We start from the raw sequence: 15,312 nt of genomic DNA on the forward strand, positions 1-15,312 counted from the left end.
TAGTGTGTTGGCCATTAGAAGTTTACAAGGATGAAAAGTAATGAAAATGTGAAGTTTGTGTGGCCAAAACTTTGATTATTTATTTATTTATTTTTTGCTCCACAAGCTGATTGGTTTTATTTTTGAACAGGAAACTTCATGTGGTCAACATTTGCTCTGTATTAGTGGAATGTAAATGATCACTGCTGCTGTGTTCTAGTGTCAAATTGTCCCGATTCTTGTCTAAAACACCCGAACGTGACGCTCATTGTTCTCAAGTGTCGGGTGTTTTTTTCAACGGGCTGAATTATGGTTACTTTTTTATGTCCATAGATATATATATATATATATTTTTTTTTTTTTAAAAATTAAAGATTTTTTATTTTTTTGGGAAACTCCTTGAAATACGAACATATCATAACTCGCATTTTCTTGTTTTGTCTTGTCTTGTCCGTCTTGTCTGTGTCTGTCCTTGTCTGTCCTTTACATGTATTTATAATTTAATGACTTTCGCAATTTGTTATTCTTGTACACCTTGACCCTCATTTTCATACAATGTCATTATAATGTCCTAAATATGCAACAACAAAAAAACAAACCCATCAATCATTTCACCTTTATCTATTTTTTTTTTTAATTCTATCGTTTTATTTCATCACTCCTCCCATAATGTGAAATGATTAAATTACTTTGGGTCCCTTAAGCAACGAGCTACGAGAAGTCTCGCAGTCTCAGTAACATATCAGGAATGACGGGGTCGTCGCTGCGGCTCGCACCCATCACTAGCCCACCCTTTGAAAGCTATGAGGCTCCCGGACCGCTGCGCCGCTGTCGCTCCCCCATCCCTTCCATCCTGTAGCAGGGAGGCCGGCTCACCACTGGTGCTGGACGGTGCAGAGGATTAGGGAGAAAAACAAAAAGGAGGGGACCGATTGCACTGACGCCTCGTTTTTTTTTTCTTCTTTTTTGGGGGGTCGGGAATTGTGCACCAAGCAAAACAACAACAAAAAAACAACAAAAAACAATAGCAATAACAAAAGAATATATATTAAAAAAAAAAAAGAACTTGAATGTAGAGAAGCGCGACCTTCCGTCTTGTGACTCCAGTGGTTTATATTGCATGCGTCAGGTTAGTGGATGGGGTCGGCCATAAAATCTTAGATTTAAAGACACACTTATTCTAAATGATGACTTGAGATGTAAAAAAAAAAAAAAAAAAAAAAGAAGAAGCAGAAAGAGCAAAAAACAAACAAACTTGGCTCTGTTAACAAAGACTTATGAGCAATTTTTTATATAAAAAAGGACAAAATATGTGAACTTGTGATAAAAAATAGAGAAACTTTAGTTAATTTAGCCAAAGAAAACAAAAGTCTTAAAGGTCCCATATTATAAACGTTGTTTTGATTTAATTTTCATCCAAAACTCCACTGTGTATAGTTAATTGTCCACCCCTGCCCCCCCACATTTTATAAGAGTGCTAATTAAAAGAAGTAAAGGATGGAAGTTTTTCATCTCTGTTGACTTCATTAACTCTCAGAAACACGTCATAATTTGGAACATTGGTAAAATGAGTTTTGCATAATATGGGACCTTTAAATTTCAATTTGACCCTTATGTGAAATAACTTTTTTTGTTAGCTGTGTCTCCTGTGAGTTTTTTTGGTGTTTGTACAGTGTAGACATTTTTTGGCCAAAAAAAAAAAAAATCTTGGAATTAGACTGAACTTCTATGCGTCTGTGATTGAACACTTTCATTTTATCATCAGTGTGACATCCTGAGGTCAATACGGTGGAATTAATCAGAATAAAGTCTTAAAATAGACACAGGCAAAAAAAAACACATATAAAAGCTACACGCATTTTGCTTTGTCCGGGTGTTTCCCCAGTAGAATTCTGAGGTTCTGTTCCCTGGTCCCATCACTGACTCGCACTGACAGGAAGACATATGGAATAGGTTTTAATACACTGATGGCTGCCATCATAATGGGGAGGAGAAGGCTGGCCGCAGTCAATGGAGCAGCTCATGATGTAAAGGGCCATTGCATGTTCAAGGTCATGTGATTTATAGATGCACCCGCGCCGGTTACTTACCGCTGTCCTACATAATTGATCAAACCAGTGGCATTGGGTATGTACGTCACGTCGGCGTCGACATGCTCGACTTCTTCTTCGTCTTCTACTCCTTTTGTTTTGTTCGGTAGCCATTACTTCTCTTTGACAAAGGTGGCGCTATAACATGTAGGCTGAAGGTCACAACGTGCCGCAACCGGTTGGAATTACGTAACACGAACCACCGGAAAAAATTCATATATGATTTAATTCCTAAATAATAGCTTGTTTGCACTCACCGTCACTCACTCCCGTGTGGTCCCTGAATCACACCTGGAGGGCAGACAGTGAATTTCCAATGGGCGAGTGCAATAGAAAATATATAATGGTGGCTTCTCAGGCTTGTATTTGTAGTCTGTTGCTGGGAAGACTGAAGTCAGATAATGTCCAAGCATGTAGTGACCATTAAATTCGTTTTATTAGAATTTAAGCCTTATGTTGATCTCTGTAGGCTGAGTTGGTAAACCAGGCCCCTACAGTAAACATCCATCGTGTCGACTGACTTCCTGGGTCACATGACTGCAGGCAAGCTATTATTTGCTAATATTTGGGACCTTGTGATTAACTGAGTGGACGCTTCACTAGAAGACGTCTTCTTTAGGTCAGGCCATGACAGGAAATTTGTACCTGCAGGCTGACAATGTTTTTTCGTACAATGCAAACCGTAGTACCAAAACTCTTTGTTGTATATGACACAAGTTAACGCACTTTACTAACAGTCAGTGTTAATTTACTAACCTCAATAACCTGCATGTTGGTATAAGACGCAAACGTTTTTACAACAAGTGAGTCATTTGAAGATGTGAGACCTCTCCCCCTATTTAAAACCAAGATCTCATTTATTGGCCTGTTTTACTTTTCTTCTTCACAAGGTTTTGGTGAAATATTGTTTAAAAGAATATTAATTATTATAAAACCTCCAAAACTGAAGATTTTGCAATCTTAATTTGGAAGTTGTAGAATTCAAGGGCCAAAATATAGTTTTGTTCAAAATGGAGCAAAAAAAAGATGTTTTAAACCAATAGCAGTAATTCACTTATGCAATAAACGTGCAATATTCAGTAGGTTGATTGCTGCAAAACATACTGTGCACATATACGTATGTAAATATGCAGTTCTCTGTTTTACTCTGGCATACGCACAGGCAATCTGTTGTTGTTGTTGTTGTTGTTGTTGTTTTATTAAACATTAGTCATTTTTACCCAGAATGTACTAGTTGCAGGATCACATCATCCATTTGTCTCATCTTATTTTCAGTCACTGTGGTTTCAGACATTTTCCATGCTTGTGACACCCATTTTTAATTCCATCCAGTGTTTATTTTACTTAAACATGTCTTTTCAGGTCAACAGTGACTTTTCTTTGCAACAGATTGTCAGAAAGACAGGATGTCATGTTTAATTGCCATTAAGTTCATTAGAAATTAGACATAGATTGAAAGGGGAAAATATCCTGCACATGTTTTTTGCAGGTTCAAAGAATTGTTTTTTGTCACATGTAAAAAAAATAATATATGTATATTTAGAATGTTACCTTCCATCATCTTGATTGTCATATTGTCTAGAAATCCATGTGCTTCCAGGTGAAGGGAACTTTGATACACAGTTTTATGATCAAAAAAAGCTGCAATATCGCGTGAATGCTGACTTGAATTTGCTATAAAACTGGAGTTTAAGAGGTTGTAAATTAAAATAAGACAAACTACAGGAAAATTCTTCTGCGCAGTCTCAAGGAGGAGTAAAGTTTGCCTGCCTTCACCCCATGACGGGTCATCGACGGGTCATTTTCAGACTTAATGTTCCTACATTTAAGCATATTAATGTGAAAATATTGATCTAATGATTTAATGTTGTCTGAAAACATTTGAGAAGCAGCATGCAGAGCCTTGTTTTCTCCAACGGGAAAAAACAAGAATCTTCCTCTTGTCTAATGTTAGTGTAGGCCTGTTTATAGGATAAGAATTCAAAATAGAAAGTGTTTGAAAAGACACTGACTGGTCAGCGTGGCTTTAACCTCAGTCCTTGTCCTTTCCACACTGGTGCACATGATAGCCTTGATAAACCTTCCAAGTGCACATTATGCAGTGTTGAAACGCTTTGCAGACACTAATGTGCCAATTAAATTTCTTTCCTGATTATTTTTTTCAATGCACTCTAGGGAACGTCGATCTATTCGGTACATCTGCAGTGTCTTTTGTATTGTTATTATAATGATTTAAGTAGCTTCTGGACTGAGATAAAGGGACTTGTTTGGTTTGGTTTGATGCCATAATGAAGTTTTAGTTAAATTTAAGGAAACGTGTTACAATGTTTTACATGCTGCAGCCTCACACACTCTCATGTAAAACACTGAGTGAAAACTAAACAGGCAGATGTTCTTAGTGCCTCTATGAGGCCTCCTGTAGGCTCTGATGTCAACTTCATGCAAACTGGCTAGATTTAACTAGCTCATCTTTCAAAGCAAAGCTTCATAGGTCAGTGGTTGCTGTTGTGTACATATCTGTATCTACACATGTGAATACATTAAAGTCTATGAAATTCATCCATCTATGCATAATTTGTGACATTACAATTGAAGGAGTGTTGATCATTTATTTGTTTTATGAAAGCAGATGTTTTTCTTGCACTATTAACAAACTAAAGGTGTAGATGTGTACCAAGGTGACACACCACGGCTCTGACAGAATTTGTTAAAGAGCTAGTTCACCCAAAATCACTGTCATATCATTAAAATTTGACATGTTTATTTTTTTAAGAGTGGATATTTTACTTATCCACTCTAAGAGACGGAATTCACTGATCCTTGGCAGAGAGTTGCATCTGTTTACTTTGGCTGAGAAGGAAGAAAAAACCTCACTGCTGTCGTTGCCAAAAACAAGTTGGACTGCCAAGTCTTGCAGGCACTTGATGACAGTGCATGAGCAGCAGCAGTGATCCATGTTTTGCTTCTTTTTTTCCAAGACATTTGAACTCATGGCCACGATACACTTCCGTTTTTACTGATGCTGGACTCAATTATTTTCCCTCTGTGGAACTTCAGCACAGTTTTGTAGATTTAAAAGGGGAGGGCTTAGATAAACTATGGCAGATGTGGGTGAACTGTCCCTTTAATAACCACAGATGTGTGTCACCTGCATAGTTGAATTTAACTTGCCCCATTTTGCACGTATGATAAGCATGGTGCAACTTCAGGGACTGAAGCAACATTAAATTCAGATTCAGTTTCTTTATTTTGCAGAGAAGTAAGAGGCAAAATTCCATCCAAACCAAAGGTTTGCATCAATTAGAAGACAATAATTGTTTTGTGAAATTAGTTGTAGTATGCATTCTATCAATGCTGTGTCATCATTAAAAAGGTCATGGTGCCCTTTTAAAAATACTTGCAGCCATGCACCTCATCAGTCCAAGCCTTGAGCGATTGATGCCAGAACTGTTTTTTGTTAGCTTTAGTGTAAATTTTTTATTGTGCATTGTGTAATATTGATTAAACAGGAAGCTTCTCTGACATCCCAGTGGAAGACATGCAGGATGCGTGTGCAGGTTGAAGAAGAAGCAAAAGCGGCAGCGGCGATAAAAGATTATCTGTTGGTTCTTATCGCTCTTGTTATTATATGTTGTTATTTTTTTTTATTTTTTTTTTGTTCTGTTGCGAGACCACAACAGAAGTGTTTCATCTCTGGGTTGAATATTGCATGATGCCCAAACAGTGATAGTTACGATTTCGGTGGGTGGGGGTCTGAAACCATGTTTCGTTGTTAGCAAAACACACTGTGGAGTGGACGCCTGTGTTTGTTCGCAGCAGGACTGGAGGGTTGAGCCTCCGGCAGTGGTGTCGGCCGAGTGTGAAGAGTGTGAAAACCTCCATGAGTGTGCCGCCGTCCATCTGTCAGAAGTATTTTTTTTTGTCCACGATGTGTCTTCATTTCATTCACAAAGTATTGCGTGCACACACACACACACACACACACACACACACACACACACACACACATGCACAATCCACTACTGTAAATAAAAGGTCTTTTTTTTAATGGATATTTTGGCAGGAGAAGTCTGTTGGCTGGCGCCGTCCTCCGTGGAGCCGATTGTAATTTTTTTTGTGTGTGATATTTTCTGCCGGCGGTTTGCTGTATAATTTTATTTTGTTAGGATAACAACTGTGTGGGACTTCCTGTCTATGTTTGCTCCGTGGGTTTGTTTGTGTGCACTTTGTTTCTGACGCGCACAGTTAACCGACGCTATAAACAGGTAATCCCCATTACTGTCTGCCGTGTCTTGAACGGTGATTGTGGTGACTGCAACTCTCTGCTGGCGTCTTCGTCCTCTGTCAACTTAATCGCTCTCTCTTCTTGTCTCCACAGTGTTAAGTTTCTAGCGTTCCACCTTCTCCCTTATGAGGAGTCAGTAAGCGGTAGACACACAATTTTTTGGGCGGCGGGAGCCACGTAGAGCCACGGGGCGCAGCACGAACGGAAGTTGTTTTTTTTTTTTTTTTCAGGAGAGTCTTTTTGGGGAGACACGAGGGAGACCAGAGGTTAATCACCCAGTTGAGAAGGAGAGAGAGAGAAAAAAAACCAACACAATAAGAGGAAATCTCACGGTCTGCTTGTCACGTCGTTACCAAAGCAGCCTCTTGGAACTCCCACCACCACATCTTTGGCAACTGACCTTTCTTTTTCACCGCTCAACGTTTTTCTTTTTTTTTTTTTTTTTACCTCCTTCTTCTTCTTCTTCTTCTTCTTCTTCTTCGTCTTCTTCTTCTTCTGACTGAGCATTGCACTGACACACTTTTGGAGGAGAAACGGACTCCCTCTGACACATTCCAGACGACATATCTCTCTACAACATTACACTCATTGTGTACGACGACCGGCCTGCAGCGCCGACGAACTGAGCAGCTTCACCAGTTTTGTTTTTTTTCCGGGAAAACCGAGGAAAAAAAAACAACAACAAAGAGAAAACAGAAAAAGCGAAAAAACGAAACTGAAAACGAAACAATCTACTTTTCACAAAAGACTGAATGAACAATGTAGCACCTCTGCTAACATATTGTAGCATTTGTAGGCTGGGAAACTTGACCTAATCCATTCACGGTTTAAAAACAAAAAAGACGGAGAGGGATTTATGCATTCAAAGGATCTTTCAGATGTCATTTTTGTTCCTCTTGGGGTTGAAGATACGAGAGAAAAAAAAACAAAGTGTACATGAGAGACAAAGGAAAATGGTCTTGCGAGGAGAAGAAATGACTCTGCGGGTGGGTGGGGGGTGGGGGAGTGGGGGGGGTCGGGGGGGGGTGACAAAGATGCACAAAAGAACAAAAAAAAAAAAAGAACAAAAAAAAACAGTGCATATAAATATTGGCCACTAATGCACAACTTCTAACATCCCAGCCACTTCAGGTCGGAGCACTTCCATTTCCATTCATTTATTTAGTTTTTTTATTTTCAGCCACTGAACTTATGTCTTCCATTCACCTCTCTTAGACTGAAGCACTGCCCGGGCGAGGAGTCGGCGACTCGGTCGCAGCTCCCGGTGCCCCAGGGAGGCGCACGCTGGCCTCGCCTCGAAACCGCTCACGTGCATTAACTGCTGCTTATTTTGAATCACTTTAGAAAGTCCTGTTTTTTTGACATGAGGGGGTAAAAAAAAAAAAAAAAAGAGTAAAATAAGACCTCAACTTTATCTCTCATGTACTCAGAATTTCACATAGGATGCCAAAAAAAAAAAAGTTCCTATAGCCTGCACTTACTTGTTTAGGGGACCATCTGTGATGTACTTTAACATTTAGGAGAACCATTTGAAAGTGGTTCTCGGTGCAGTCGTTCCTGAAGGAACCTTCTAAAACTGCCACTGCCGTCTCGTCCACCGAGTGTATTCCAGCGAGACGGTGCTGCCCGAGGCCCCCAAAGGTCCCGGAGACAGCGGTCCTGCCTGCCAGTTACAAAAAAAAAAAAGAACATTCCAATCCCGAGAACACCTTCCATGTAACATAAAACTATCCATCAACAGGAAAATGGGTGTTTCGAGGAGAAAAAAAAAAGGGACCAAATCGGATAAATGCCCCCACAAAGGCCAACACTGCCAATTAGGCCCGAGAGTTCCCAGATGAATACTGCCCTGTCTCTCCTCTCTTGTCCCTCTTGCCTGCTGCCCAGCCGGCAAGTCGATGACAAGAAAAAGGAGGGGAACAAAAAAAAAAATCTCTGTCAGGGGACCCTGGGTGGGAAAAAGAAAAGAAAAAAAAATCCCACACAATCGAGTGGAAACGGACCAAGAGCAAAGTAGAGTAAAGTGTGAACGTGTACAAAGAGAACAAATCTATATTTTGATAAACAAATCAACTATCTGCATGGTTCTGGAGCAAGTTACTGTGCAGGGCGGGAGACGATGAAAAATATCAGATGCAAATGTTAGAAATAGAAAATAGAAAACGTGGCATCGGGGTGGGTAGGGTGGGGTCGGGGTGGGGGCGAGGGGGCAATGTTGGACGAAGATGGGATGTAAATGTTTTTTTTGCCACCGGGGGCAGCGTGGAGACGATCTTTTTGGCCCCTCGAGCACGTTGACGGGGAAAATAGTTTTTCCCTCGCAGACACTGAGGGCCGACAGACTCTTGCTGGGGAAGACGGACGATGGACGCTGTGGGACGAGCATAGTGGGGGTGGGGTGGGGAGGGTAAAAAGATAATGCATTTTTGTACCTTTGTTTACCAGCATGACTTCTTTGCATGACTGTCTTTTCTGCAAGCCCTTAGTTAAAGAGGGTGCTAGAGATACAAAAAAAGTATATATAAAATTAATGAAAAAAAATGTTATATGCAATTAATGTTTTAAAAAAAAAAGGTTATAATGAAAGAAGAGCTATATTTTGTTTTGAAGAGTTAAAAATGTGAATATTGAAACATGTATGTTTGCAAAGTACACCCAGAACTATGTTTTTTTTTTTTTTGTTTTTTTCAGTGAAATCTCTCTGCTACTTACTGCCCTTTATCTCCTCATCCCTGTGTTTTCCATAGTTTGACTTAGTTGACGCCCTGATTGGCGTATTTCCCCCTCCCCCCTCCCATCTGACCGACGGCGGCCGCTCGAGACTTTGCCTGTACGCCACGTCGTCCGCGCAAAAGGTCGCCTGGCGGTCGAGCGTCTGCGTGTTTCTCCTCGAGTCATTTGCACAACAACTGTAGCAGCAGCAGCCGCAGCCACAGCACTTCGAAAAACGTCGCATGACACAACTCTTGCTTGATTGGTGTTCATAGTTTGCTTTTATTTTGGCAATAATTGAAAAAAAAAAAAAAAAAAAAAAAAACGAGTTGTCACGTGATTGTAGCAGGGTGAGCGGAGAACCTCTGAGAGTATCCCAGCAGCCTCAGTGTTGACATGGAGATGGGTGGTCAAGGCATCCTGCCTTGTCTCAGCCGTCAGTAGTCGGAGACGTGGGAGCAACAAGCGTCGGGTTCAAGTCCAGGAACAGCCGAGAGGCGCGCTGGCTGCAACTACGACGGTGAACAATCAAGAGAGATTTCAGGTTTTTGCATGGAACCAACCGCCATTCCAAAAGTTTGCGTGTGGTCTCGAAGGACTCAGGTGCGTCGATGGTGTGTGTGCGTGTGTGTGTGTGTGTGTGTGTGGACGTGAACTGTAGGTGTTGTTTCCTTTCGAGCATAAATCCAAGTACATAGAGGACGACGCGAACACCTCGCTGTGGCGCGTGGAAATAAGAAGGCAAAAATAATCGCATGCTTTACAACTCGATAACGACGTGTAGAGATGTGGAGGTGCGGGGGAGGGGAGAGGGTCTCAGTCTCGTCGTGTCTCGTTGTTGGACGTTGTGGTCATGAATCCAGTTTTGCTAACTATGAACACTGTGCTGTGTTGTAGAGCCGAAACGTCTTCCTCCGCAAGGCAACTGAAAAAAACAAAAAACAAAAAAACAAACAAATTACTGCCGCTCGGGCGTCCGCACGAGTGCGCAGGGGTAGCTAGCTCATCTCACTTGCTCTCATTGTTGTTTTCCCGTTTACTTCCTGTGTTATTTGAGCCGGTCAGGTCTTTGCGTTGGTCGCTCAGAGCAGCGCGCGGCCGCGCTGAGCACCAATCGACGAGACCCAGAGCTTCCAAAACGATGTCAGTCAAGTACTTGAAGCGTTTTCGCGTGAACGAAAAAGGGAGATGAGACCAAGTGGCCACTAGGGGGAGATGCGAGGTTGCGAAGGTTGAAAGGTGTTGCGCGCCCACCGACTAAACTCTTGCTTTGGCGTAAGACTCAGGCCCTGCTGGTCCAGGGTTCTGCTCAGGCAGCTGAATGGTCCTCCTGTCCATTCCTGGAACATTACCTTTGGAGGTTCGCCACGGTACGAGTCTCGATCGCGTGACGTAAACCACCAAGTCTATTTATGGTCGAACAGGTTCTAGAACTCCTGCTTGTAACAAGAAAAAATGTAACAACTTCAGGAGTTTTTTGTTGTTTTTTTCAGTTTCCGTCCCGAAATCTTTTTTAAAACTCCACTTTTCAGTTCTCATTTTTGGAAGCCACAGAGTCACTAAAGCTTCGATGGCCACAAAAGATGTTTATGAATAATTCAGTCGGAAGAGGGGAAAAAAACAGAACTAAATCGTGCAGCAACGGTGTGCAGACTTTATAAAACTTCTGTGCTTCACTACGGCTCTGCTCATTGCAAACTACTCTCGTTTTCCTTCCTCGATTGCTCCAAATTGGTTTTGGCCATCGTCTTCTTCATCCTCTGCATCATAGACGCACACTGCTCTGCCAAAATCCAGACTGGATTAAAAAAAAATAATAATAACAATAGTAATGAGATGTCCTGCGATGAACTGGCGACTTGTCCAGGGTGTCACCCTGCCTTCGCCCTAAGACAGCTGGGATAGGCTCCAGCAGACCCCCGTGACCCTGAGTAGGAATAAGCAGGTATAGAAGATGGATGGTAATGAGATGTCTTTCCTTTTTCTATCGCATAATACTGCCATCTGATTCCGTCATGTTGAAGCGAATGAGTTACAATGTCAAAAGTGCTAAGTCTGTTTTATTTTCTCATCCTTCGCTGAAGAGAAATATTTAATATTTCTTGCACAGCACTCATAACTCTGAACTCTGATGGGACTCCAACTTGTTTCACACTGACAATGTTGCGTCCGACAGTCACTCCGATGTTATGTTTTCCTTTTCCTTTTATGTCCACTTTCTTTCTTCCTATTTTTTCTTTTTTTCTTTTTTGAGGACATTGTATGCAGCCTGCACCGCGTATGCCACTGATCGACACTTAACTGTATGCTCCCCCTGCAGGACGCAGCTCCTCTGTCGACCACAGCAATCACATTAGAAATCTTTCTTTCTTTCTTTCTTTCTTTCTTTCTTTCTGTCTTTCTTTCGACACGAGCCGGGAGACCAGACGCGCTCCCGAGCAAAGTGTCACCACACGAAATAGATTTTTCTAATATATTTGTTATTATATCTTATTTTGATTAGAAACAATGTTGAGAAACATCTGAAAAAATGATGCGTACATAGAAACGTAGAGTAGCTACAGACTTAATGCAATGCATTCATGTAAGCGTTCCAAAGATTTCAAGAAAAGAAATGGATAAAAAAAAAACAACAACAATAAGACCACGTTCATGCCATCGACTTGTATAAAACAGACTTAGGTACTGCTCCATTGTGCTGCGATCTCAGTGGGAGTGTGACTGGGGGGAGGGGAGGTGGTCGCCGCACTGTCCGCTCCAGACTCGTGCCGGATTTTATTTTTGAAATGTTGGAACACAAAGAGCAAACTCATCGAGAACTGTACAAAGTATATTTCAACGGAATGTTTCATGATCTATCTTTTTATATTTTGAAGAGAGAGCGAGAGAGAGATTAAAAAAAAAGAAATAGAAACATATCAATAAAGTGTCATAACTGAACATATTTCTACTATTGAGACTTAAAAAGTGTATGAATGTCAATGCGACCTAATGTGAACCAATCTCCATAGCAGCTTGAATGAAACAACTGATCAACCATTATGAGATGCTTTTTTTTTTTTTCCCCCCCAGAGACATTGCTTAAAAATTCATTGAAATGAACTTAAAATAAATGAGAGAAAAGTGACGTGGAGGCCGTGTCAGTTTTGTTTGACGGGTTCCAAACAGCGTTTGACGGACTGTCACGGGTCGCCCGCCAAAACCAATGACTGATATGATCTGACTTGAAGGCAGGACGCGGAGAAAATCCCGACCTTTGAGTGAAACTGAGGGATGATGACACACCGGAGGTCCAAGACGACAGCATATTTTGTTGCCGCCGTTTCCAAGAAGATCCGGCTGTCGGGTTTCTTCTTCTAAGCCGCCCGCTGTTACATGAAGACATCTGAGCAGCTGCCATTTAATGTTAATCTATAACTCCGAGGTCAGCCGTAGCCGATATCCCAGCGTTATGAGGTCATGTTAGCGCTCTGTTGCTTACATTTCATGCCAGTGTCAGGTGACAGCAACCTTAACTTCTGATTGCGGTGAAACCAAACACTGAAATAGCAGCAGCAGCAGGATCTTTAAACTTTTTTTTTTTTTTTTTAAAGGCCCACTGTGTGACATGTTGCCAGGAGGTGGAATTAAAAAAAATACATTATTTAAGTGAGGTAAAATCATATACATAACTTTACCGTTGAATATTGTATGTTTGTATAAACAGCAGCTTCACTCAGAAGGAGGTGGCTGCTTATGCAGGTACTACGCGTAAAATTAGAATATCAAGTAAAAGTTGTTTTATTTTGGCAATTTAACATAAAAGATGAAACCAACAAATTTTATTGAGCCATTACACGCAAATTGACATCTCAAGCAGTTCCTTGTTGTAACTTTGCTGATTAAGACTTTCATCTTATTAAAACCACAAACTCAGAAAATTATTATAAAATTTGAGTTGTTTTTTTTTAAGCTGCAAGACCTGATCAGCAACATCCAAAGAAATAAAAACTTGAAATATATTGATTTGCATATTATTGGTTTATTTAATATGTGAAATTCACCTTTTAAGTTGAATTGCAGAACTACAACAAACTTTTCAGGATATTCTAATTTTCTGGGTAGTACCTGTATTGCATCACCTTTAATTTCCAGAAGTACAACAATAACATTATTTGCGATATTCTTTCTTACCACGAGGTGCTACCGAGTCTTGCACACTCGGCCTTAAAACTAATTCCACCACTAAAGGTTAAACCTCAATGGTCCTCAAACTATTCCTTGCAAACTCTTTAAATCATTTTAGCTTTCTGTTTACAGTCTCCCTCAAAAAGCTCTGATTTAGCTCCATGCTAAAGCTTGGGCTTTGTTGGACCTTCCAAATGCTATGAAGGAGAGATAAACAAGGCAGTTGCCTGACCGCAGGTGTTTTCAGTAACCTGGAATATAGGTATAAGTGCCCTCTATGACATCACACGGGGCTGATTTAGAGCACTGAGTATGAATGGACACATTTCCTGAAAAGCAAACAGAGTAAATTATGGATTGTTCACTCTTCTGTGGACAGGATAGACACGTAATATGGTTTAGAAAATATTAGTGAATTGTGCATAATTTCGGACCACCGAAACATTTACAAGTATAAAAGTAATTTTTGTAATTCACACATGCGTATAGCAACTTCTATAGACAAAAAAGTGGACAACTGAGACAAACCACAAGCTAAGCGAAAGCTCAATGCTTGCTCATTTCGGCAGTTAGCAGGACTAGCAGCTCTGCCTTTTCAAAAATGTTCATCTCGCGCACGAAGAGCAGATTTGTTGTGGGTACAGCAAGAGAAGCGGTCCGATGAGTCATCCGCGGTTTTTCAGTCAGCGTCTGTCTCACACTCCTCTGCGTGGTGATGGATCTGCAGCGGTACAGTATGAGCTGTCATCTCATCGAATCATATCATCTCAGGATTCTTCTGCATGGTTGCATATGAATTACCGAAGCAGAGGCAGCCAATAGCCTCCGTTGTCATAGCCTTGCTGCTATGACTCCCACTGTATTGATGTCAATTCTGCATTGGTCTGTTTTGTTGTTTTATACTATATTTGATATATATATCTGTAATCTATACATGTTGTCACACACAGAGGGGGCTGCTCACTGGATTTAAACTTCTAAAAAAAAAGAAGGTGATTTCCCCCCCACTCTCTGTCCTTTACATAAAGCGAATGGGCTCAATTGAACAGTTTTCTGTTTTTAGAATTGACAATGTCTTCTGATCGAATGCAATGCGGCCCAGTCAGCAGAGCACTGAGCTCTAGTGAGGAAATGTCGGCGGAGACCCTTTTCTCTTGTCCTCCTTTGTCCCGAACATCACTTCCCTCTGGTGGTGATACAGGGTAGTGACGAACTGCATACCAACATTAGGAAGGTTTTTTTTTTCTTTTTTTCTTTTCTTTGTTGATATTGATTGTAGATTTTGTTTGTAACCAATAATTAAAAGCAATGTAGAGCAGCTCTGCACAATTTGTTTTGGCCATTTTAATTATTTTTTGGTTACACCTTAAGATTCCCTGATTATCACTCTCTTTTGGAATAATATCAGCATTAGAATCGCATCAGAATTCCCTTCCCTCCCTCTGAATCCCAGCCTTCCAATGATTGACATGTTACTTAAAAATCTGTTTTGCCTTCTAAGCATTTTCCTCCAAACAAACAAAAGGACAAAGAACTGCATTTGGTTGCTTGAAATTCATTCCTTTGGGTTTAAGTGCTGATATTGCAGTATCAAGGTTTTGTTGCCCTCATTAACTCAAATTCTGCAAGAAGATACATTAAGCTGCAGGAACAAAGAATAGAGCAACAAAGAGGCCCAAAGCAGGTATGACGTGATTATATTATATGTAACTTGATGTGTCTCAGATCCTGCCATCGTTTAGAGGGTTTTTGTCCTGCTTCTCTACTTTCATCCTTATGGACATTTATGGTCACAAATGTACATGTATGTATGTATGTATGTATGTATGTGTGTAAATATATATACATATACATATATATACATATATATATATATATATATATATATATATATACATATATATGTAGACCATAAAACATTTGTTGTGTTTGTGTGTATATATATATATATGTGTGTGTGTGTGTACATACACACACACACACACACACACACACACACACACGCACATATATGTCAGTGAACCCAGCTTTGCCAGGAGCTGAAATAATGGTTGACTAACAGAAGGATGTCTTTGGCAC

General features: G+C 40.6%; 1 protein-coding gene across 2 annotated transcripts in view; it reads left to right on the plus strand.

Annotated features, from left to right (window-relative positions):
- Positions 1 to 7,093, plus strand: part of LOC142893643 (voltage-gated potassium channel KCNC1-like) — a 45,757-nt gene extending 38,664 nt beyond the window's left edge. For both annotated transcript variants that reach the window (XM_076034432.1, XM_076034433.1), the window contains one exon: positions 6,448 to 7,093. Coding sequence is in view for 1 of the 2 variants with exons in the window: in XM_076034433.1 (XP_075890548.1) it covers positions 6,448 to 6,461 (14 nt within the window). In the remaining variant the exon portion in view is untranslated. The remainder of the gene's footprint in view (positions 1 to 6,447) is intronic.
- Positions 7,094 to 15,312: the final 8,219 nt, after the last annotated feature.

The sequence above is a fragment of the Nelusetta ayraudi genome, unplaced genomic scaffold (genome assembly GCF_046127955.1).
Source record: "Nelusetta ayraudi isolate G7.1 ecotype Tasmania unplaced genomic scaffold, CSIRO-AGI_Nayr_v1 ptg000042l, whole genome shotgun sequence".
Taxonomy (NCBI): Eukaryota; Metazoa; Chordata; class Actinopteri; order Tetraodontiformes; family Monacanthidae; genus Nelusetta; species Nelusetta ayraudi.